This window comes from Equus quagga, chromosome 4 (assembly GCF_021613505.1).
Source record: "Equus quagga isolate Etosha38 chromosome 4, UCLA_HA_Equagga_1.0, whole genome shotgun sequence".
Taxonomy (NCBI): Eukaryota; Metazoa; Chordata; class Mammalia; order Perissodactyla; family Equidae; genus Equus; species Equus quagga.
The window spans coordinates 134651948-134677391 of record NC_060270.1 but is presented as its reverse complement, the minus strand read 5'-3'; the positions used below and the strand labels follow the sequence as shown (position 1 = coordinate 134677391).

At 40.7% G+C, this 25444-nt stretch overlaps 1 protein-coding gene across 4 annotated transcripts in view; it reads left to right on the top strand.

The window, feature by feature from the left end:
- Positions 1–25444, top strand: part of LOC124238618 (DNA-binding protein SATB2-like) — a 182111-nt gene that overhangs the window by 133605 nt on the left and 23062 nt on the right. For all 4 annotated transcript variants that reach the window (XM_046659789.1, XM_046659787.1, XM_046659785.1 and 1 more), the window contains one exon: positions 13005–13202. In XM_046659789.1, the coding sequence (XP_046515745.1) occupies positions 13005–13202 (198 nt within the window). The remainder of the gene's footprint in view (positions 1–13004; positions 13203–25444) is intronic.

The window sequence follows — 25444 nt, the reverse complement described above, 5'->3', positions numbered from 1 at the left end:
CGTGAGGACTGAGAGAACAAAGGTGTTCTCCTCCTCGCTGTCATTCCCTTTCCTGCCTCTATGTTTTCTCTGTGGAAGGATCAGAAGTTCTTGGAGTGACGAAGGAGGCAGGTGCACAGCAAGGGCCGTTCACTTGGATGTAAAATTAGCAGAACCATTTACTAGGAACTCTTGTGAACTGGAGTGGGTTTGGAGCCTTGAAGGCCCCATTCAAATACGCATAGCCACCCCTCCCCTTCTGTTTCAAATTTCTTTTAAAATAGAAATGATTCCTCCATTAAATCTCCTTCACTCCTTGGTGTGAATTGCTGTCACCAGCTATTAAGAATAATATCTAGGGGCCGCCCCGTGGCGTAGTGGTTAAGTTCACACTCTCTGCTCCAGTGGCCCAGGATTCTCTGATTCATATCCCGGGTGCAGACCTACACAGTACTCATCAAGCCATGCTGTGGCAGGTGTCCCACAGATAAAGTAGAGGAAGATGGGCACAGATGTGAGCTCAGGACCAATCTTCCTCAAAAAAAAAGAGAATAATATGTAACACTGCGCTCTGCGTTAGACAAGATTTGAATGAGGAGTAGGAAAAAGGGAGGAGAATTTTAGAAATTAAGGTGGTGGGCCAAGATGGTCTTTGAGGGCTGTACGTGTTCAGGGAAGAGGCACAATGGAAGGAGGGGTTTAGGCAAGTTGTTGAAAGGGTGACAGGCTTTTACAGTTTTGCCTATGATCCTCTTGGTGAAAATATTTTACCAGAAAGTGTGTCTGTGTGTTTCCTTAGTGCGTGGGTTACATCAGGATGCATTTGTAGGGTCATAGACCACCTCTTCTCCAGTTCAGCGCCGCCTCCTTTGTCACGGCCAGGCCAATACATCATCCAATTCCACTGAGAGTCTCCTATTTTCATGGGAGAGGAGTCAAAGAAGGAAAAGCAGAACAGAAAAATAAAAGGGAAAGGTATGCTTATGTACATTTCACCTTCCACTTTTCCTTCATTTTTCGTTTAGGATCAGTTTTAGTTTGTGTGTGAATTCTGAAGATTATCTTCCTTTTCTTTCTGTAGAATATTCAGATTGTTGGCCCTCAGGGGATAGGATGCACTGTGGTCAGTGATTGTTCTCTGTGAAATAGGAGTGCTGGGTCCCTAGTGGGGCCATAATGTAAAGGCATATGGGACCTTTTCTGCGTAACTTCGATATGACCCTCACATACAAAGGACCACCAGGGAATGAGCACCCCAGCGTGCAGGCTGAGTGGCCACAGGAAGTCCTTGTCCTGCAATGGCTGCTTGTAATCTCTCCCTCTTACATTCTGTAGGGCTGCTCTCCTGCTTCCTCCCTGATTGGAGCTTGTTCCAGGTGATCTGGGCAGTGGAAATCCGGAGGAAAGGAAACACAGTAAGCTGTGGCAGTCCCACTGCGGTCCTCCAGGGCCGGCCATGTGCTTTGTGATAGTCTCTTCAGCCACATTTCTTTCCCTTGACATCAATTGCCCCTTTCTCCAGACACTAATTCACTGTCTCTCTTGTCTCCTGCCCACTTCTCTTTTTTATAGCTTACAGTAGTTCAGCTCACGGAATGTTGAGGATGGTCTCAGGTTGGGGTTATTTGAAAGGAGAGTGAATCTTTATTATTTGTCTACCTGAGACGCAACTCTACATGTGTGACTGTCATTCTTACTAGGTTTGGGTGAAAATAGAGTAGCTAGAGGAAGGTGAAGGGGCTTAGTATTTTAATCCCTGTTTTTGCTTACCCCCATTAAAAAAAAATAAAACAAACAAATGAACAAAAACTTTCGAAGGTGCTTCGTTTGCTTTCTTTTTTTGTTTTCAAGTGTGGGGACACTTGCTTTCTGTATTAGGAAGGTAGAGAGAAGCTGAGACACGGCAAAAAGGAGAAATAGACAACCTGGTTGTAAACCTCAGATGGTGGTCGAGAAAGGACCAACCCCAGAGGGTGCTGGAATGAAAGAAATGGAGTGATTTGGGAATAAACAGGGAGCCAGAGTGGTGTCTGCCGAGATGACATAAGAATGTCCTCATCTCCTCCAAGATGTAAAGACCCCTGCCAATCCTGGAGTTCCTCTTGCTGCCACACATGCCTTCCCAGGCCCACAGGCTGCAGGAACTACCACCAGGATCAGGGATGTGAGAGCCCTTACTGCTGACACAGAAGCGAGGGAGGGAGGCACAGTCGGGATCCTACCGAAGCTGAGGAAGCTGTTGCTGGCCTCCAATACACAATTCTGAAATCATTTCCCCTGTAGAAGCTGTATTCTTCATGGTGATTGGGTTTCAGTATGTCCTATGCTTCATGTATATTGGGGTTAAGTAGATTTCTTGTCTTGACCTTTCTTCCTTATCACTATGTTTCTACCCCCAAATCCATATTCTCACCTACTGACTTAACAAATTGTATTCCTAAATAGAAGACTACTTAAACTTTGGATATAGATTACAAGCTCAGATTTTGGACATTCTTCTTTATCATAAAATAACTCCTTATAGATAATTTCCTTAACAGCCTAAATGATTTAAAATATACAGGTCTCTTTGGCCAGTCCTTTTAAAATAAAGCAAAAATAAAGGAAAGACAGACAATTTTACATAAAGAAAAATGATGGGTGTATTATTTGGGTTGTTTCCTTCCTTTTATTACTCTTTTCTATTAGAGTTTATGTCACATTCAGTATATGTGCTAACATATTTTCGTCAGTGAGTCATAGGTTACCATATTAATCTTTGTTTTTGTGTCTCTTCTGAAAAATGTCCCAGGCACATTTTGGTTGTACATATTTCTTTTCTTAAAGAAATAACCTTTATAATTTCTTAAGTAATAACATCCTCATTTTAGAAAAGTCAGAAAATGAAGAAAAGTATAAAAGCAAAAACATGAATCACTCATAATTACACAACCCAGAGACAGTTACTATTCATGTTGTAGAGTCTTTCCTTCTAACATGTTTGTGTGTGTATGGTTGTGCACATGTGTGTTTATATCAGAATTGAGATCATGCTGTACAACACATAATTATAAGACAAGTTGAAACTACTGTTCTTTTTAAGACCAACTTTTCACGTAGGAGGGTAAATTTACAAGGTATAAAATACTATCTTTAGTCTCATTATTTAGTTTCTTAGCCTTTAGAAAATATTGCTCAAGGATCAAAGTTTTGCCACTTTGCACCAAATGTGGTTTATGTTTATCTTCTATTATTAAGTTCCCTTTATGGAGATGACTTAATTGGGGCTGATAGCTCAGGCTACTGGAGGTAGATGTTCGGCTGCCCTGTCTGTCTGGTATAGAGTGACAGGAAGGACCGGCCGTAGGATACCCTGTGTAAAAGGAGTTAGGGTCTCAGACTCCCTCCTCCTGGTTTTGCTTTTGCCATCTTGTATTTAGTGTGTAAGGCAGGTTAAGATGAGGCATGTGGCCTTGCTGAGTAGATGCCCCGTCCTGCTGGGCAGGTTTCTTTGGAACACTATCATTTTGACAGCCTATCAAGGAGCAGTTTCTACTCTTGTCACCTGGGGCATATACTACAATTTCAGGGCTATCTGCCAAGTGAAAATTAAAAAATTAATATATTTACACTGCAATTACCATTTGAAAAAACTATTATGCCAAGTAGTGAAGAAGTGAGATTTCTCAACATTCCCAAATGCCAGCTAAGTAGGCAGTCAGCACAATGATGTTTGAGTGTCAAGTTGAGCCCTCATTCTTCCTTTCTCTCTCTGCATAATCTCAAAGGATTAGATTCTGTTGAGAGGTTTGCAGCAGAAATTCACTCAAGATCTCAGGTTTTGTTTTTGCTTTTTTTTGTGTTATTTTTGCTGAGGAAGATTGTCCCTGAGCTAACAGCTGTGCCAGTCTTCCTCTATTTTCTATGTGGGACGACACCACAATGTGGCTTGATGAGCGATGTGTAGATCTGCACCTGGGATACAAACCTGTGAACCCCAGGCCACCAAAGCAGAGCAGGCAAACTTAACCACTGCTACTGGACTCCAAGATCTCAGTTTTCATATCAACGTTGTAGGGAGGAATTGGGTTCTTTTTGCCACCACCACAATTAATTATGTTAATGTTTCATGCTCTAAAACTAGCTTTTATGGGAGTCCTTAATTAGATACCAGTGAAGATTAGTCACAGAGTTCATATGCACTTCCTATAAAGTCAGATAACTTTACCCATCACTAACACTTATGTACTGGTTTCAAGCACATCTTTACTGCAGAAACCCTTGAGTTGCATTATTTTGCCTTTTCATGACATGGCACCTTTGGAAACTTGCATGTGACTTGAAAGCATATCCGGTTGACATAGTAAAGCCATCTCTCTGGACTCTCACAGCCCTTTTGTGAAGAGGAGCTTGAGTTAAACCAGGGTTCCTACGGCTGGAGAATGTCGGCGCCTGTGAGTGCTTCCTACCCCTTTGCTATAGAGGCTGTTTAGTCATCTTCGTTTCACAGGGCCGCAAGCTAGGTCCTCGGGTGCAAAGTTTGAGGAGGCACACACTTTCAGAGCCACATGTCTTAAATTTTGTGCACTAGTTCTTACTTGCCTCACCCTACTTCCAGCCCTGATATTTCAAAAAAGTCTTCTTTCTGTGTTTTTGCTATATCTGTGTTTTCCTCCTGCACTTGTAAGTTCTTGAGGCAGTTGGCACCGTATACAATTTTGCATCATAGGTATGCTGGAATTTGGGCTTGAAGTCAGAGACTGGAAGTATTTTGGGTGATTTCTGCTTGATATTTTAGCCTAGTATGTTTTGCTGTTAATATCTTTCTAGTATTTAAGTGAAGAAGCAGAAGATTCCAGAGTCCTTCATCTTTTGACAAATAGGAAGTTTTTCCAGGTACATGTTTTCATGTATGTATGTACGTACATATTTATATAAAGTCATCCCAGATCTCCAAACTGTTGGATAGCTATGTGCATCCCATATATCTCTGGTAAAGAGGGCAGCAAGATTTTATGAAATCTCCTCTTGACTTGAGTCCTCTATTACAGAGGTGAAGGAGTTTTTCTGAAATAAAAGTTTCATTACTCACAATTACAGAGTCAATCTTTACGAACACAGCCATATAAATGTGACCAACAAGCCCAGAGACAGCTGAAAATTGGTCCCTGTGAAAATACAGTTTAGAACTTAGTGTACAATTTTGCAAAATAAAAAACAGAAGCAGATCATTTTTACTTACCACATTCAAGGTATAAAATAATTAACCTTGAACTGTAACCAAATGCTCAGCACAAAGCTTTCTTCAGGTTGAGATGACCTCCTTGTCAGGGACTCACTGAAGCCCTTGACAGGTCTCCCTCTCAGCTAGCCTTTTATCCATTTCAGTTTTCTTGATTAGGTTATCTTGAATCATTAGGGGGTTTATTTATTTTAATAGACACTTATTGGATTCATGAAAAGAGAATTCGGTGACTAAGAAACAAGAGCTGAATATTATCTGGCTCATTTCACACTTCAGAAGAGTCTCAACCAGCTGAAAAGAAATCCTTTCAGTTACAAAAGTTTGTTTGGGGACTTTATGTGCTTCCATTTAGAAAGCGAACTGTCTGTGGTTAATAATATGAATTTTCTTTCGAGACACCCAGAAAACATTTCCTTTTGGTTACATATGCTGACATTTTCTGTATTGAAGATGTGGGTGACTAAATGGCCTTTTACATTTCTGTTGCAAGAAGCCTCGAGTCATTCTCCTGAAGAACTGTTCATTTGCTGACTTATTCATTCATTGGAGTTCCTAGAGGGGCAAAGGGGATGGGGGCTACTTACAATTTGCAGATTGAATTCATTCGTTGGCTGTGTGGTAGGGACATGAGGGGCAACAGTAATGACTGTGACAAGGCCCTGCCTTCCAGGCCAGTACAACCTTACTTAACAGGAACAAAGTTATTTCCTCTCTCTCTCATTGGAAATCAGAGCAGGCTGTGAATTTGTGTTTGTTGCTGAGCAAGTCCTGGTTTGTATTTGTTCTGAAATATTATAAAAACTAGGAAATTTGTCACCAAGATAGAACTTAATTTTTTTTAAAGGAAAAACATGGAGAGTGGGAGAAGCTAGAGTCGTTTACAGTGTCCTGGGGTAGGAAAACAAGTAACTTAGTACACAGCGAGATTTCAGTACCACGGACAGGAACCCCACTCTTTCTATCTGCTTCCCCTCCCCCATCATTTGAACATAAGGTTTGGAGCTAGGATTCAAACCTGTATCCACACTCAGGCACTGGTCTGCATTATTGTTCTGTGAAAGACCTCCCTGGTCATTTGAACGTTCTCAGCCTTTGGTATGTAGTTTGGAGAATATGTCACTGATTTATTGTCTACTTGACATTTTTAAACCTTTAACATTTTTTATAAGTGAAATAGATATTGCTCTTCCTCATTTACTTTTAATCCAGGAGAGCATTAAAAAACTCTCACATAAATAACAACAACAACACACACAGGGAAAATAAAATGGTTAAAATGATGAGGATAAGTTTTTTTTAAATGATTGATATAGTTTGGTGGTTTGGTGCTTATATGTCTTTTTTTTTTTTATAGAACAAAAACTCCTAGAGGATGAAGCTTATGAAGTATGTGCTTTACCACTACCAGGTCATTGTGGGCCCTGATTTTACTATGAAAAAAAGATATCTAGACAGGATAATTGGTGTTCTTGACTTTATCATACTTTTTTCCCTAAGGACTTCTTGTTGGAAGGAAGGAGGGAAGGAAAGAAGGAAGGAAGGAAGGTAGGAAGGAGGGAAAAAGAAAAAAAGGAAGAAAAGTTAATTCTTTGTCATAATATTTAAAAGCCTTCCATAACTCCCATGGTCCATAGGATTAAGATGAAATTTCTTTGCATGGTAGTGTTTATAATCTGACCCCCCACCTCCATTTTTAGACTGTGCTTTACCCTCACTTACTTCTGATTCTCCAGATGTGATCGTTTTATCAGTCCCTGCATTTACTGATAATGTTATCTCTGCTTGGCATGTGCTTCTAATCACTTCCTCTTCCCACCTGGTGAAATCCATCTTTATCTTTCAGGGTCCACCTTACATGTCAAATTCTCTATGACATTTTTCCTGAGCTTCATAGTTAAAATTGCTCAGTTCCTTGCTGGTGGTCTCAATAACCTTTGAAGTAAAAAGTAATAATGACAATGTAATGTACTAGCACATTGCATGGCACACAGTACATGGGTGCTCAATACAGGATTTTAAACTGAATTAATGTTTTGAGAGACCTCTGTTACTGTTTGCATTTATATAATGGGATAAATTGGATCACACCATTTTCTTTATCATATTCATGCATTAGAGATGGGGGAAAAACCTCAGAACATTGACAGGGCTGCTTCTGAGAAATAGTGATCCTCTCCATCTATAACTTTTGAAAGTGAGGCTGTAAACATTCCCCTAGGCTAATTTCTGTGCAATCTAATAATTTCAGTTTAATGAGCATTTATTGAGCATCTATTATGTGCAGAGAACCACACTCCGCTCTGAAAGGTGCTAAAATGAGTAAGAAACCAACCCTTTCCCTCCACCCCCATCACAAAGCTGGCTGATCTGATGGGGATGTAAACATGCCCATCCACCACAGTAATAATCATCAAATTGTGAAAGAATATAAGCAAAATGCTTCGGGGCCATGCAGGAGTGAGCAACCAATTCTTACAGGGGATCAGTTGAGACCATGTTGGCTGAGCCCTGAAGTACAGTTTCTTATGGGGGACAGAGGGTTTAGTATGAGACATTCCAGCCAAGGGAACAGGAGCAATACTAGCTGTTCCCAAACACTTGCAGTTCCCTTAGCCACAGTTTTACTGTAGTAAAAACGCTAAGCTGACTATAGAATATTCAGCCAACGTTTGGTTAAAACTTACAACCAGACTAAAAGAAAAATCACAGATAGGTATATACCCCACAGTTCATGTACATTCCCCATGGTTCATGCACAGAAAGGGGAATATACCACAGTTCAGAGCATGGAGGTGGGAATATACCAACCGTATTCGAGGACTATGAGTAATTGACAGTGGCTGGAGCACAAAGTTAATAGGGGAATTGATGGGAGATCAGACCATGAAGGAAAAACAGATGCATATTGTGGTTCTTATTGTTGCCTCTTTTAATGCTTTTTAATTGTGAACTAGAGGTGTCTCATTTAAGTAAATCATTCATAAAACTATCAATTTACTGAAAGATAAACTATGGGGTTATTATTCATCTTCCAAAAAGAAATAATGGCACATTTCTTCAAGTAGTAAGGATTTCTAATACACTTACAACGTGATTTGCTTTGTAAATTTAGAGTGACATGCAACTTTTCAGGAACCCGTGGATTGTAAACAAACTATATCTTGAGTTGTGCGAGTCTCGCCTCACCTGCACAGTTGGAAAGGGTGGTGACAGTTGTTTTTTCTACAGAGGGAAATATATTTGTTTAAGAGGTTGGTGAGATGGCTAAAGTGAGATATTAATAGATATTATTTGCTTATGCACTGAATGCCTGGGAACTCTTTAACCATAGATTGCAAGGATGCAGCCTTCAAATTTATGTTCCTTCTGTGGGTTCAGATTTTGAAGGTAAAGAGTTTTAATCGTAAATTCCTTGGCATCGTTACACTTGGGCTCCATGGATATTTTCCTACGTAAGTTCTAGGTATTCTCTGTATTTTTAAAAATTTTTTACATTGAGCAAATTTTAGACTCACAGAAATGTTGCAAAATAGTACAGTTTCCATATATCCTCCACTTGGCATCCGCTAATATTAACGCCTTACATCCCCATAGTGCAACAGTTAAAACCGGGAAATTAACATAGTTTTAACACTATTAACTAAACTAAAAACTATTCTAATTTCGGTAGTTTTTCCACTAATGTCCATTTTCTGTACCAAGATCCCATCCGGGAAACACATTGCGTTTAATTATTATTTCTTCTTAGTTTTCCACAGTCTGTGACCAGTCCTTAGTCTTTCCTTTTTTTTTAATGACCTTGCCACTTTTGAAGAGTACTGATTTGTTATTTTGTTGAACATCTCTCAATCTGAGTTTGTCATGATTGAGTGGAGGTTATGCTTTTTGGGCAAGACTGCTTCCAGTACTGTGTTGTATCCTTCACAGTGCCTCATATCACAGGGTTCATGGTGTCTATATGTCGTCACTGGTGATGTTGACCTTGATCACTTGGCCAAGGTGGTTTCTTCTTTCTACTTTAACCCTTATGGCTAATCATTGTCTGCTATTTCTGACAAATAACAAGGTGTAACAGATCATGGAATATGGAGCTAAAAGAGAACTTAGAGACCATGTTTTGTAAACTCTTCCTTTTACAGCTAAGTTCCCAGAAGCTCCAAGAGGGTAACCACATGCCCAAAGGTCACCCAATTATTTACCGTCAGAGCAGGAACTTAGCAGTTAGGTCTCAGAGCTCCAAGGTGAATACCCCCTGTGCTTCCCAACTGTGCTCCAACACTTGTAGTTCACTTACCTTCAGTTTTACCATGCCAAAAAAGCTAAACTGACTATGTGAATATTCAGCCAATATTTGGTCAAAACTTCCAATCAGACTAAAAGAGAAATCACGGGTAGCTGTATACCCTACAGTTGATGATGCCACGCACAGAGCTGGCCAAGGTTGGAAATCAGATGAACTTCTGCATCAGCATTTCTGAAATGAAAGTAATTCTCCTGGAATGCTCCACATAACACATAGGGAACAACAACAAAAAACCTACTTGAGATTTTTAACAGAAAAAGGAGATTTGTTTATTAATAATTCATGAGTTCCCATTGAACATGCACGACAGAAACAGTGCTATTCAATAGAGAATACTGTCATCTGTCACTGTTTTATTTGACATTTACACTTTTTTTTTGCCTGATACTGCAAAACTTTCTTGGATGGCATGCAAAAATTATATAAATGAAAAAAATCCCAATGTGAGGACTCTTTATCTCTTCTGCGATGGGTTCACTCACAGTTCCATGCATGTGTGTTCATGCAATAGCGTAGTACTTTCTTGCACATTCGTTAGTCACCAAACAAGCTACTAAGGGACCCTATTGAGAAAACAGAGATAAGTATCCCAAATGGGCTGGTGGAAGGATCATGTGAATGAAAAGATGGAGGGTGAGATGGGAGGTAAGGTGGAAGAATAGATCTCCGGAAGGTAAGCATACAAAGACATGGAGTGATCAGTGAGTCAGAGTGAGGGGAAAGCCAATCACGGCTGCCATGAAGAAAACTGACAAAAATACAGTGCCATTTCAAATGCAAGGTAAATGTTTATAAATGGCATCCCAGGAGCTCCACTAGTAGGGAATATCGGCATTTAGTAGAAGAGGCAGTCAGAGTTAGGAGCCCCTTGCAATTTTGTGCTACTGTAAGGCTCTTGACAATATTTCTGCTCTGTAGGTTAGTTATTATTTATAAAAATCACAGAACCAGCTGATACATTCATAAGCTAATTATTGAAGCAGCTGGGTACACATGGTGCAATATGTCCAAGGCTGTGAAGTATCACAGATTTCTTGGGGCCTGCTGTGGTGGGGGTGCGCTGTTGAAGCCTCCATCCCTTAATCTGATCAGCCAAGCAAACACTTTGTGGGGAAACTAGATTAATAACCCTCTAAATACCATGAATGTGCTTTATCTTCAAAACCGGGTTCCCTTAAACATGCTATTAGCTCAGCTCCATCAGGGATTTGAGGAAGTTCTCTGGTGCCCGAAGAACACAGTCTTGTTGGCTACCTCCCTGTGCCAGAAATTAATTTGGTTTGCTTATGTCTGCACACATGACCACACTTGTGTCTAATCCGCTCCCTAATAGCTTCAAGGTCAGGACCTTGCATGTCAGTGGGCAAATTGAGCACTACACTTCTTAAAGACTGATGGCAGACAGTACACAGTCCATAACGAGGCCTGTAGTTTGTTCTAAGTGATTGTAATGAGTGCAGATTATAACAGCGCATATAAATCAAACGCAGCAATGACTGTTGTGCGAGACATTCCAAGTATCATAAGTGGAGATACCACTCAGCTGTCACCTGTCTCCTTTCAAGCTGCGGCTTCCCACAATGCAGTTCACTCCTCAAGCAGAACAGCAGGTGCCGTCCTCCTTAAGGTCTTGGTATCTCAGAGCGTCATCTTTTAACAGATGTAGGTTTTTGTTTTTATTTTCTGTTAAGTGATTGGTCGCCATGCTATAGCCTCCCCTGGGAGATGTTAAACATACCTGTTTGAAACATTTGAAAGAGTTCAGTTGGAGACTTATTCAGATCTGTGAAAAGACAGAGACATAGGAGCTTATTTTTTCCAAAGATGGTTTATTTTCTGTTTCAAGAATTCTTTCCTTTGTACACAAAAAAGCCCTTGAGGAAACACTTTGGGAGGAAGAAATATTTAAAAATATAATTTATTTTCTCACAGGGATAAAAAATTTAATTGCCTTCAATTTTCATATATGTTGCACCTTGAAAATCAACCATTACCTATCTCTCAATTGAGCTGAAAAAAAAAATCTGTGAAAATACTTGGAAAAACATTTCCAAGCAAATGATTAGATAGCTTGTTTTCATTCTTCCTAACCCTCTAACTCTCCCCAGCTCCCAGTTTATTGCAAGAAAAGATCAGGTCTGCGCAAATGTGGCCTCTCACTTGTAAAAACAAGGCAGTGTTGTGTTACAGATTAGTTTATAAATCCCTAGTGGCTTCACAGTTCAGTGCCTACAGCTGCTGCAGATGGGCCTGGGTTTTTGTCTCTTCGCGGTGCTGCAGCCGGCAGTTGAAGGAGAAAATGGAATGATCAGGTTATTAACATGGAGGCCGAGAGGAAGAGGCTGCACAATGAGAACAGCTGGTGTTGCTGTCTTGGCTGATGCAGCGGAGATAATCAAATCTTGCCTTTTTTTGGGTAAAGGCAGAAGACACAGTGGAGAGTTAGACAAACAACGGCTTATGATATTATATGGGGTTTTTATAATGTGTGTCAGGAACGTTCATTGGCTTACAAGTTATAATATAGAATTTGTTGAGGTTTGAGATTTATTTTTTTACGAAGTCATTTGTGTTTACTTCTGCACTTTTTTAGGAAAATTCTTAACTCTTTCGCAAGAGGCGTGATGTGGGACAGTTCTTGTTTTTAAAATTAGCGATGTAGCTTGAAAATGATGGCTTAGAAAGCTACTGGGTAAAATATTTTGACATGAGTCAGTGAGCGATGTTGACAGCATCCTCTGTATTATTTTCATATAATCCATCATTATTTGCATTACATTTTCTTTCTTGTGCAGTTTCCAGTGAGAGAACATCCGGATGGCAGAATTGGGAGGCAGACATTTGCAGGTGTGACCCGACCAACTGCCTACCTTCCTGCAGGTGTGGCTGTGGCGGGAAGGTGATGGTTAGGAGGGCCTGGAGCCCAAGGCGTTCAGAGATGCAGCAAATATACAGTTTGTTTTCATTCTAGCCAAGGTGGTTGTGTCTATTTTGTGGAGTTATTAAGAGTTGTAAGACTGTTTCCTCTCTAGAGAATTCAGTGTTGTTTACACTTAGACATTTTTTCTTCTTTAGAATTTGCCGTCTTGTAATACATACTTGTTCATCTTCACTCCTTTCTTAGAATGGAATACTATCTGATTGGGTAATTTAAAAAAATTGTAGCTGACCAACATGAATTACTTTTTGCTGAGAATCAGATAACTGTAATCTTGCTTGAGTATCTTTTACAAAGGAACTGTAAATTAATTGAGAATATATTCTATATGAAGGTGATAAGATTAACAGGAGTGAAGATTCTCGGGCATTGGTGTCACCACCGACGTGGTCGGTTGGATTGGTTGGGTTTCAGAGTCGTCAGGCTGTTTCAGTCTCACCCCAGGTGGGAAAAATTTTCATGGAAAAATATGATAAACAGGGATGGGCACCTGACTGTAGTCTGGCTGTCCTCTACGCTCTGCACTCTGCAGGTTAACTCAAGTGACCTTCTTTCTCCAGGGCTGGCTGTGTGAACTGCTCCGCTGGAAGGAGAACCCTAGCCCAGAAAACCGCACCCTCTGGGAGAACCTCTGTACCATCCGTCGCTTCCTGAACCTTCCCCAGCACGAGAGGGATGTGATCTATGAGGAGGAGTCGAGGCATCACCACAGCGAACGCATGCAGCACGTGGTCCAGCTTCCCCCTGAGCCAGTACAGGTCAGCGCCCCCTCCCCCAACCTGAGCTGGGCTGTCGGTGACAGGCAGGCAACTGTCGAGGGTCACAGAAGCATGCTACACCAACCTCCCATCTCATGGCATCTCATGCCATGTCCCCAAGGACAGAGGACCCCGTTCTCACAGTGGGCACAGCATGTGTGTGTGTGTGTGCCCATGCGTGCACGTGCTCACACAGACAAAATGACTAAGAAGTCAACTCCAAAGGCAGCTGCTTTCCTTGTGGGATTGTGAAGCCGGCACGCTAGTGGGGAATGAAATCTCTCAATCACAGAACGTAGTTCATACTTTCCATCAGTTCATTTTCTAAAGAAAAAATTCTGAAGTAGCCAATGAATTGATCCAAAATTCCTCAAGGAACATTTGATTAGGCTGAGAAAAGAAATATCCACATGAGCTAGAGAATGCCATTGAACTCAACTGAACCCTTGAGAGAAATTGTGATAGGTTCTTAGAATTTTAAGATGTGTTTTTGCTGTCTTTGGTTTCCTCTTTTAGAAATCTACCTTCATTTGGGTTGCGTGTTTTGTTTGCTTAGTTTTTACTCTCATTGAGAGAAATATTCCTTTCTGAAAGTAATTGAGTTTAACTACTGATTCTTGCTATAGTCTAAAATCAATCACTTTTAGGAAGAAATATTAACTAGGTTAGTATTCCAAGGTCAGACCCCTTAGAGTGTTGCCCACAAATTGTTTTGGTGGGTTAGGAGATTTATCCTTCTGTCCAATGCCACCAATCTCAAGTGCCACCAAAGAGGATCCTTCAGGGCCTCTTTCTGAATCTCCTTTTGTGTAGCGAGGACAGTTGAGGCAGAAGTGCATGTATTAGTGCATGTGTGGGAAGAATGGAAAAGAAGGTGAGGAGAATGAAGATAAGGTGGGCCACAGTTTCTTGATCAAGATATAGGAGAGGTGGTGAAGGATGTGGTGAAATGCTCTACCCTAGGTTTCCCTGTCTCCTTTCCCCTCCTTCCACCCTCACATGCCTGGAGGAGAAGCCAGAAGTCAACAGGTCCATTACATGACTTTTCATCCAAATATTGACATTGCAGTCAATGCTTTCATGCTGTCATTGGTCAGTTTCCAAAGTCACAGAGTAAATTGCCCAGATGATTAGACTCATGAATTTGTAGAACTAGAACCACCTAAAGGCAGTCTCTTATAATACCGACAGTGAACTCAGAATGGGTGGGTGGTGAGGGTACACCCTAATAAATGGCGGAGCCCACTCTCCTGGCTCTGGACACCAGTCCAGAGCAACTCGTTCCCTGAAGGTGAGCCCCAGGGCTTACCCTTCAGGCCCACCCTCCCTCTTCCCTCTCCTGCCCTGTCCTGCTGGAGCCTGATCCAAACACCAGGGCACCTCCCTATAGAGAATTAGACCAACATGTTGAGTCACACAGAGCAGTGGTTTTCAGATTTGAGATTTAGTAGAAATTAAAATTAAAGGAGCCCAATATAGGTTCACCAGCCTGTTATTTTGGAAAATAAATTTATTTGAAAAATTCAACTGAAGCTCCCATTTATTATCCATATCATTTCATAAAATAAAATACTCTTTAATATCAAACAAATTAATGAAAAGGATAGCCTCAGACAAAAGATCTGACAAACTGTATAAACTTAGTCATCTGAAAAACTCACCATCACCCTTGTTTTTCTCATTTTGATGTGAACGGATCAAAACTTCTGTGTTGAACCAACACAGGGCCAAGGACCAGCTCCAGAAACCGCTGACTTTGTGTGGACTTTTTATTCAGGGTCCATCTTAGTTCAATCCAGGCAAAGCAGAAATAGAACAGGAATGAATACCTGATTTATTCTAGACATTAATGGCATCCCATTTTTATAGGATAATGACAAAGTTGGAAATTTAGAGTTTGCAATAAAAATGCTAAAACTTATTCTCCATTGTAGTTAAGGCTCTCCCTTCATTTGGACAATGGCCCTATGCATCCCCTGTCTCCCTTCTTCATCTAGAAATCCTCATCTCTATGAGTCCCCTGTATTTATCGACGCTGAAAGGATATTCAGCATAATATTTTGTCTTTTTAACTGACCTGTTTGAGTAAAATAAATCTGAGAAGTAGACAGCCAATTGATTTAAGAGTTTTATTATCTTTTATGTTAGTATGTCAAAACTAGAGCGTGCAAACAATATTTAATGGCTGAGGAAGAGTCAGTCTGTAATTTTCCTTTTCAGTTTTAAACACTTTGTAGCTATTAACATTAACTTCTGATATACCTAAAAGAATTCACTTATTTTCTAAAAGGTTATTTCTATCACTCAGGTCTTAGTTAAAGAGTTTACAAAATAAGGTAGTTTTCTCTGTGTTGACTTTGCCTTAGCCATTGACCTTGATCCCATAACTACCGTGAAATTCTTCAATACATTCCTTTTTTTGGTCATTGTGTCTGTCTCTCAGCAACACTGCTTTGAATGCTACATTTATGTTTGTCAGCAAAATACAAATCCTTGGATTAATTATTTATTACAGTCGTGATATGAAAGATGAAGAAAATAACTGCAACCAGCTGGCAGAACTCATGAGACTGGAGAATACAGCTGGTACAGCCTCTGTGACTTGGGAAAGACTGTTCAAAAAGATCCCAAACTACTAAAAAATATCTGTAATTGTCCAAAAGTTAAGCCACTGGATTCAGGGTTGGGATTCACTGTGCCCTTATGTCAACTAAAATTTTAGGGAGATATAATTGCTTACGTGTTTTAGAGATTTTAAAATTTATATGTAGGGTAATATTAGTTTGGTGATGTTAGATTTTGTCTAACTAGGCAGAAAGTGTGCCATTATTAAATTGTTAGGTACAGGTGAGATCGGTGATTATCAAGAGCTACTTTACACACAGCATATTAAAATGCACACAGAAGTCGCCCCACTTATGGTTATGGAAGGGTGCCACTTAAATTTCTGGAAGTAGTCAGGGTACATTATTCCCCGATTTTTCTTAAATGGTAAAAATATGAAGCAGTGATCTTTGTGCATAATTACCCACCAGATTAGTCTGTTGGATTAGGACCCCGGATGTACTGGATAAAAGAAGGAGCTTCGCATCTCCCTGGCCATTCAGGGCCTTCCGTGGAGTCAGAGCCTCTCTCTCTGCCTGGAAGAGAGGAAATGTTTCTTGCCATTTGTTTGCAAATAGTTTACAAATTGACAGTCTTATATTGCTTGCAGTTGTGTTTCTTTTTTTAAGCCCACAAAAGGTTTTAAAAATTTAAGCCCACATTTAAAAATCAGATTTCACATAAAATCTGCATTTCACATAACAATGCAGAAAATCAGATGTGACCCACTGGACCACATGGCTGGAGCTGATGCCGTCTACACAGGGCACACGCTCACCATTCTGCTGCAAGATCCCCACCACCCACACGCTGCTCATGCGCACGCATCTCCTCCACTTGTTCGTTTAGGCCTTGCTCCTGTCACGTCACTCTGCCCTTGTGAGGACACCTTGCCTTGTGACTCCAACTCTATATCTGAATCTGCCAAACCAAAGCCACACATGCCTTTGCCCTGTGGTTCTGATTTCTTCCATGGCAGCCATTATGTGCCATTTATTTTTATAATTCTAATACCTAACAGAATCCTTTTCACGCTTACCAAGCAAGGCGTGTCTGATGGAATTTCCTTCAGAGATGAAGCTAGGTTATAGTTGAGACCAAGTGGGGCTTGGGGCCCCTCAGGGGTATTTTCAGCCTGAGATAACTTGGGGGTCCTGGAAGAGTGAGATGCTTTCCCTTAAGAATTCAGATCTCTCCAGGTAATGTACAGCTTTGATGTCATGTTGATTTATCTGGGTTCTCCAGTTTTCTTTTCTGTACTATATGTCTCTTCACAAACCCCCATTGAAATCTCTGCTGTGTAGAAGGTGACTTTCCAGGCTCTGAACACACTTTGTAAACTAGATCCATCTATACTGTGGATCCTCAGTGGGGACAATATTGCCCCAGGGGGTGAAAACTGATCATTGGGGAATATAAAAATCTTCAATTTTTATATGGTGTCAATGGTTTGTGGCCCTCCAAAGGGACATAGTACATAAAGAAATAGTATATCTCTGGTATTAAAATTTCATGAAGTGGGGGAGATGATTAGGAAAAAATGCCTAAAAAGGCTCCTTCAGAGGGTAGTAATTAAAAAAAATGGGGGTTGTAAAATACTAATATGCATGATGTTTCTAGTCCATGTATAGATAGCACAGAGAAGACCAACAGAGGTGAGATGACAAGATAAGGCATACTAGAACATTCCATGAAAAAGATGAAATAAATTCCATTTTTCATGCCAAAAGGCTGGAGACAAAATTATTTCTTGCGGTTGTAGTGCTTTTCCCCCTCGTGGTTATTATGACCTGAGGCCCTATAGTGAAAGGATACCCTCAGCTTAGAATCAAAACCTAGTTAGGTCGGGGTATTCATTGTTACCAGCTCCACTTTGTAATTGGAAAAGCTGGAGCAGAGATGTTAAGCCTTGCCTGGAGCCAGAATCGCCAGCTGAATGAAAACGCAGGCGTTTTTGGCATCCGGTCTTCCCTCTGACCACACTTCTCTCCAGTGCAGTGGAGAAGAAAGGACGTTGCTCATGCTATGACTGGGTCACCGAGTGGGGCTGATTGGGGAGCATTTGCCAAACTGTTCATGTCTGTGTACTTTGTGCTTTATTGCTTTATTATATTTCCACCACAGTGTTTCCATGGGCTGTTTTGTAGGTTCAGGAATTCTGAGCTTGCTGCTATGTGGTTTCCTCACAAGTACTTGTTTTAAAATTCCATGCCGTATGCCGAGTAAGAATGCGAGACCTGGGGGGCGACAGCCGACACTGGCCTTGCCCCCTGCTCGTCTGGACTGCTGCCCACTCGGGATTCTCAGCATTTTCTGAGCCACTGATTCCTTGTCATTGGTGTCAGCCAGTGGTTCTCAACCAGGGGTGACTTTGTCCCCACGGGATATTTGGCAGTGTCTGGAGACACTTTTGGTTCTTTAACTTCGGGATGCTACGGGTATCTACTGGGTGCAGGCCAGGAATGCTGCTAAATATCCTGCAATGCACAGGACAGCCCCCCAAACAAAGACTTATCTGTCCTACAATGTACCTGGGCTGAGACTGTCTGGTGATAGACATCCTTCCTCCCCTTCCCCCTCCTTCTCTTGCCCCTCCACCTCCTCTTCCTCCTCCTCCTCTCTCTCCTGCTCCCTCCTCCCTCTCCTGCCTCCTCCTCCTTTCCCTTTTTCTCTCCCCCCCTCCTTCTCCTCTTCCTCTTCCTCCTTCTCTTCCTCCTCCTCCTTCTCCTCCTCTTTCTCTTCCTCCTCCTCCTTCCCCTCCTTATCTTCCTCCTCCTCTTTCTCTTCCTCCTCCTCCTTCTCTTCCTCCCCCTCGTTCTCTTCCTCCTCCTGCCCCTCCTTCTCTTCCTCCTCCCCCTCCTTCTCTTCTACCTCCTCTTCCTCCTCCCCCTCCCCCCCCCTCCTCCTCCTCTCCTTCTTCCTCCTCCTCCTTGCCAGCAGTTAGCCTTTTGAGGAGGCAGGCTCTCAAAATGTGAGATTTTTCTGTGTCTTCTCTTCTTTAAACCTTGTGAAAAACCAAGGAGGAGGGTGGTTTTTATCTACTTTCATGTGTGGGAAACTGAATCTTAGAGAAGTAACCTGCTCAAAGCGCGACCTTAAATCCACATTTGTCGCCTTCCGTGTCTGACTTTCCTCTGTGTGCAGCAAAGACCTGCCAGCGCGCAGCAGCTAGCATTCCCTGAACGCTCGCTGTTAGCTGCCGAGGGCTGTGCAAAGTGTTGATGTACATCATTTAAGTTTTAATCATCCTACTGAGTAGACCTAGTTTTGTGAGCTTTCTTTTTTACAGAATGCTGAATGCAGTGAAACCCTTAACTCACTGGTGTGATGTCAAAGAACTGATGTCACTGAAATTTTCACTTTTCTTCACGCTTTTTTGAGATAGCTTTAGATTGTGACTCTCATTGCTAATGTTTAAGGGTACTTGAAATGTACCTTTAAGCTCTAAAAATTCCATCATGCCTTTCTACTCAAGCTGCATGAGCTATGTCTTGATTGCTGAATTTGCTTCCAAGAGGACAACTTCTAAGCAAACAAATAAATAAGCTAATTAATTAATCCATTATGGATATTTGCAATTCTCTAACCAGGTTATGAGAATTTCTCCCACCTTTGATTCATTGCAAGCTCCTATTTGAAGCCTGCTGTCTGCATGCAGCTCCAGAGTTTGAAACCCTCCCCTCATCCTGAGAAGAGAAGTAAATGAACACTGGCCATGTTTTAACGAAACGTTGCCCCAGTTGGGTATAGTAAGTCTTCACCTGGGCAAACTTCGGGAGTACCTGACCGTAATGAAGAGCCACACTGGCTTTCTTCATATTAACATTACATTGTCCTGCATGTGTTCATTCGACTTGAAGAGCATTCTTCATTTCTGTGTTACCAGTTAGCTCTTCACCAGTCCAAACTTTTTAATTTGTCATTTAGGAGTAGAGAGAGATTTGGAGGTCATTTGCAACCAGTTTTTTATTCTAGGACAAGAACATTTCCATCTCGGGTTCACCTTCTTTCAAAGAGTAGTGAGCAGGTTTCTTTCAGTGATGACGTCAGACAGTTGAAGAAGCTCATTAGAGTCAGTAGCTAGTAGATTAGACATTAGCTATGGCTTCATTTTTTTCTGGAGATTTAGGCAAATTGCTTGCTTACTTTTTAAATTTAAAGTAGCTTAAAGGTTTTTTTTCTTTTAGGAATTCCAGGTTAATTATTGGAGATAATAAAAGAAATTGAGGGTGATAGAGCTTAATGAAAATCCAGGTGTAGGCCTGTGAGTACGGTTAGGTTTCTCTAAACTTGGAACTGAGAATTCAGCAGCTGCATCATGGGTTTGCTCTCTCCTTTGCTATCCTTCATGTAGCATACCTCTTCTCCATGTCTCCTTTCTACTATCAAGCTTTTCTTCCCACCATCACCTGATTTATCATTTACTCTATATCTTTGTCTACCCTATAACTTCTGCTCACTACTCATAGTCTCTCTGAATTATCATTCTGCCTCCTCAAAACCTTAGCCTGCCCATGGCCTCTGCTCTACCTTGTGACTGTTCTGTACACATTTATCAAATCCAGCTTCTGTTGCCCACTCCATGTTTACTGCTTTAAATTCTTAGAACAGGGAAATTGACTAGTCCACCTCATCCCCAAGAAGGCAAACTTTCTTGACTTTTAATTTCCACCCAGTAATGTGAATGCTTAATTTGGCAGACATTACATTTTAAAGGAAGAGCTCTGTTGGGCAAATTGTTAGATAGTCTCAAGAAGAATGGGAGCAGAAAGCTAACTGGCTGTAGACTACCTGTAGGTAAGCTGTGAATGGGCTGCCCTTGGGTGGGAAAGTTGGGGCTGTCGAGTAGAACATGGCTCTTAGGACTCTGCATTTAGCTCTGTAGACAGTTGCAGGTATGATTAACAAGTCTAATATAAAATTCTCATATCAAGGGAGATTTACATGACTTTTTAAATGTAAAGTGCAGTGGACATGTAAGCAGTAGGAAACCAATACCTGAGTGATTTTATATTCAAAGTATTATGCCTTTTTGTTTCATTGGAATTTTTCGAACGTGTATAATCTATATTTGTGTGTTCAGGCACTGTGCTATGGATACTGATAGAATTAAAATTGTATAGTAATCTGTTCTGGGTCTGCCTACTGATTTCTTTAACGTGGGTTCAACATTGTACTAGGCTTATCATTTTAATAATTGGATTTAGCTTTCTGCTTCTCATTCTTCTTGGGCTGCTATAGTGTTTTTGCCAAAAAGAGTGCCCCCTATGAGTGACAACCCTCACAACACACTGCCTTCCAAATTAAATATCCAGGATTAGCTATTGGTTGGAAGTGAAATGTCAGACAGCTGGGTTTCACTTCTTCAGGCTTCTCCTGCCCTGTGGCAACACAGAGACCTTGGTTTCTTGAGTAGCTTGTTCTTCAATGATTGCTATGTTTCTTCAAAAATAGTCTAATTTTGCTATTTTGAATTTTGGAGAGGCAGCACAATCTCTTCAGCTCACACTGTGGGTTACTGATGGACTCCTTGTTAGATCCTACAACTGAATGGAAGGCGCTTTGCCTAATGCCGCTGTGTAGGGAAAGGGAAGAACGGGGATTAGCTGTGTCATAACGGCGGTGCAAATTCTGTGCACTACTACAGGTCTCTGCACTGCCCGGGCACAGAAACCACGAAAATCACTACTGTTAATTACCTTTCCTTATGTCTATTTTTAAAAGTTTTGGGACAACAGAGTATTCCTTATACACGGTCTCATATTCTTTTCCTCCTGGTGACATTAATTGAAACGAGGTATAATAAAAAACCTTTAGCACCATGGCCTTTTCTTGATATTCTCATAGGAAAATAAGACTAAACATAATACTTTTGAATATGAAGCTTAGCTGTGTTTTTAAAAAACTATTGCTATGGAATTTTTTAGGGGATGTTCTTGCTATTGGTCTATTGGCCAACTCAGCGTGGCTATTTTCTCCCTCCGTCCCTCTTGCCTGCCTGCCTTCCTTCCTGCCTTCCTTTCTGTTTAATAATCTGAAACACTCTTTTTTTGTTGTTTTTTAAAGCTGAACGAGCAGAGGCCAATGGTTAATAAATTTTGTGAAGGGGCAAACTGATTAAATATGAGCAATGTGGAGCAAATTGAGAGAGACAAAAAGAGAGAGAGAGATCATGCATTAGAATGCACCTTCCCTTCTCACCCACAAAAACAGCAATAAACTTAAACTAAAATTGAGGTACGTGTGGATATTGATGTATCATTGTTCTAACCAAGGGCCTCGTCACATTTCATCTGTGAGAAGGAAAATGCATTCCTTTATACTTCCGTAGATATCTAGCAAAGTCTGGCTTTTAGTAAAGATGATTAAAATTGATTGATAGAACTGTTTTCAGGTCTCAAGTTACAGACATGATTGAGAAGGCTGGCCGCTTTTCTTCTCACATTTTTACTTCTTTATTCAACAGTTTTTGAGCTCCTTTAGCGTGCCAGGTATTATTGTAGGCACCAGTATATAACGGTGAATAAAACAGAATTTCACGCATATATTGAGCAGTTTTCCCCTTTACTCACTTAGAATGGCATTTTCAAAACAGACTTCATTTTCCCTCTGGCTGCCTTGCCTTAATCCAGAATTCAGACTGTGGTTGGGTGGAATCCACAGGTTCTGTTTCTTTCTCTGATCCTGACCTTGGGTGCCATCTCTTTGCTTCAGTTTTTCTAGCTGTTTCTGGAATGTACTAGATAATATCTTTAAAACATGTTGAGCCTCTCAGAGATGATATTACTTTAGCAAAGAAAAACCATAGCTATTTGAAGGTACCAAAGCAAACAGAGCTTAATTATTACTATTAATATTAAGGTTAAAGTGAATAATTCTATGTAAAAAAGTTCAGAGTTGACCCAAGGATGGTGTCAGCATATAATTTTATAACTAGCAGGATAGGAGAGTGTGCCTCGCCTCTATTGTGAGTATGTTGTACAATTGTTTTGAGACAGATTGAGAAACTCAGAGCTATCTGGCTTCATCTGATCTTTCTACATTTCCAAGCTCTTTTAAAAGTCATTATAAGTTATTTAGTTAAAAGTAAGTGAGAACGTTTCTTCTCAGCTCTGAATAAAATCCCTGTAGGACATAATAAAATGCCATTGGATATAACACAAGTGGGTTGGTACTCTTTCTTTTTTTTTTAATGTTTTTAGCTTCAAAAAGCAAAAAGACCACTCAGCTGCTGGATAATCTCTGGGACTTCTGCTGTCCTTTTCATAACACATTAGAATCCACAAAGTTGTGAGGGTGCCATGCAGTGATGATGTTTGAGTCTCCTTTGGTCCAGTATTAAATAATCATCTACCATACCAGCAGCTCTGCACTGGCCTCTGATGGACTCAAACAAGGGGAAGGGGATTTTCTCGGGCCTTGAATTGCTCAGTGGCTGCCAGGGAAATGAATACAGACTTTCCCGGAGGAGACTGTAGAGCTAGGCTGAGCAAAGACGCAGAGTTCTCCGAGATCTAAGGACGCTCTTTAAAGAGTCCTTTAAACTGAAAATAACAGCGGGTGGCCTTCATGTAAGTGATTCAACTCTGGGCATCGCCACGTGGAATTCTACCCTTTCCCTCTCACATATGCAGGTAAAGAGGGGTGGAAGAATGTATGAATAGTGTCATGGTAGAAGGAATGCAGAGTCAGCTGTAATTTACCAAAAACAAAACAAAAGAAAAAAAGTAAAACATCTGCAAATTTTGCTGTCGATGGTAACAAATTATTTGAAGTGCAGTTCGCAACAAATGTGTCAGTCATGGCTCCATGATTGAAAAGGACGGAATTAAGAACCTGATGATACGTATAACTATTTGATTTTAATTTTGAAAAATCGTGATGTCTTGCTTACATAATTGTAAAAAACAAACATAAATGCCTCTTTTGAAAGCAGAGCCTTCTGATTATAATTTTTTAAAGCACATTCAAAATAGATGACAGGGATTTGCTTAAATCTGAATGTAGTATGACCTTAAAACAGAAAGTTCCCAAATATTTAAAAGTTTTCTGTACGTGTTTGTTACTCACCTAAGATTTTCTTTTCACTATTTCAGGAACTAGAGCATCATATAAAGAATGAAAATGACTTTCTATCTCTATTTTCCATGAACCTTTGACCAAATGGGAAAAAAGATGATATGGTAAAGAATAGGACCCTGGAAGTGACTAGACTCATCGCAGAGCTGGGCGTGTGACCTTGGACAAGGGGTTTTATCCCTTAGAATTTCCTTCTACTGTTTTGTAAAGTCTTATAACATGGGTTCGGTGATCTCAGAGACTGTTTTTATCTGAAACACTCACTCTGTGAGTTGGTCCATCTATTTCTGATCCCCATATGATTATTTTAATGAAAATGTAGAAAACAAAACAAAAACACATTGCTCCTGGGAGGTTCAAATGCATTTTGGAAAAACAAATTAGCAGCAAAATAACAGATTATGGACACCTTTATGGGCTCACAGAGATCCGGTTGATTTTCTTATGATTGATAGTTATGACAATTGCAAGAGAAAGCCAGCCACTGAGTTTTAAACTATTGTAGCCAAACCTACCTACTGTGGCTCCTCAGCTGTTTCTATTTAGTGTGGAAATCTAATGTAGCTGAAAACTACTGCTGATTTTTATTAAGTTGAAGTCTGGAACTTCCCCTGGTAATGATAGAAAAGCACACTTTCAATTAAAGGAAAACTGCCAAAGTTCTGAAATTCATTTATTTTATTATTACTTGGTTTAACCCTAGAAATGGGAGATCAAGCAAACCAGATAGATTTGACAGTTCTAAGGTCACAAGTTCAACTTCCTCACAAGTTGTTTGTAGATCTAATTCACTGCAAATCATATAACCCTTCACCTTTGATACAGAATCTTCTATGGAATTGTCCATCCCATCAGGGTCATCCTGATCCCTTTGGGCTGGGAAAACGGCAGGTGAGTCAGGCCAGGCAGAGGCATTCCAGGGAGCAAGTCTGGGAAGTCCTGTGTAGTTTGCCAGTGGAGGACGGGTAACACTTTCTACAGCAGACCCCGGGTGTGCTGGACTAAGCTTACACCAGCTAACAGGAGCCGGTGGTTAAATTTTCAGGGATTTTGAAAGCTGGTTGTCACACAGTTAGTAGGATGGACCTGGCCTTGGTGGGATTATTCACACTACAAAAGTTGGCAAATGATCCAATTGGGGCTTTTTTCTCTAGAGAGCCAGTTGTTAAACATTTATAGCACAACACTGAATGGACTCCAATTAACTTTTTTTAAAGCTCTGTGGATATCCGTGTATTTATTTTTTATAAACAAGATGTACCGAAAACCATTGTATGAAAGAAAGGTCGGGTGTTTCCAGAACTGAATGGCTGATTGGTCTTACAGCTCACTTGATCACCCAGATATCAAAAATAGTTTGTTGAAACAGGCGTTGTTTCTATTCTTCTGCCTTCACACTTCCTTCAGGTTAAATCTGTTTCTTGATGTTCAGGGAAGTTTTTGTATTTATTTCTGTATGTAATCCCCAAGGCTAAGCTGAGTATCTGGTGAGATTCATTTTGCAGAATCCGTACCATGTAGCATAATGAGTCCATGGCCTGTGAGTTCCTAGTACCAAA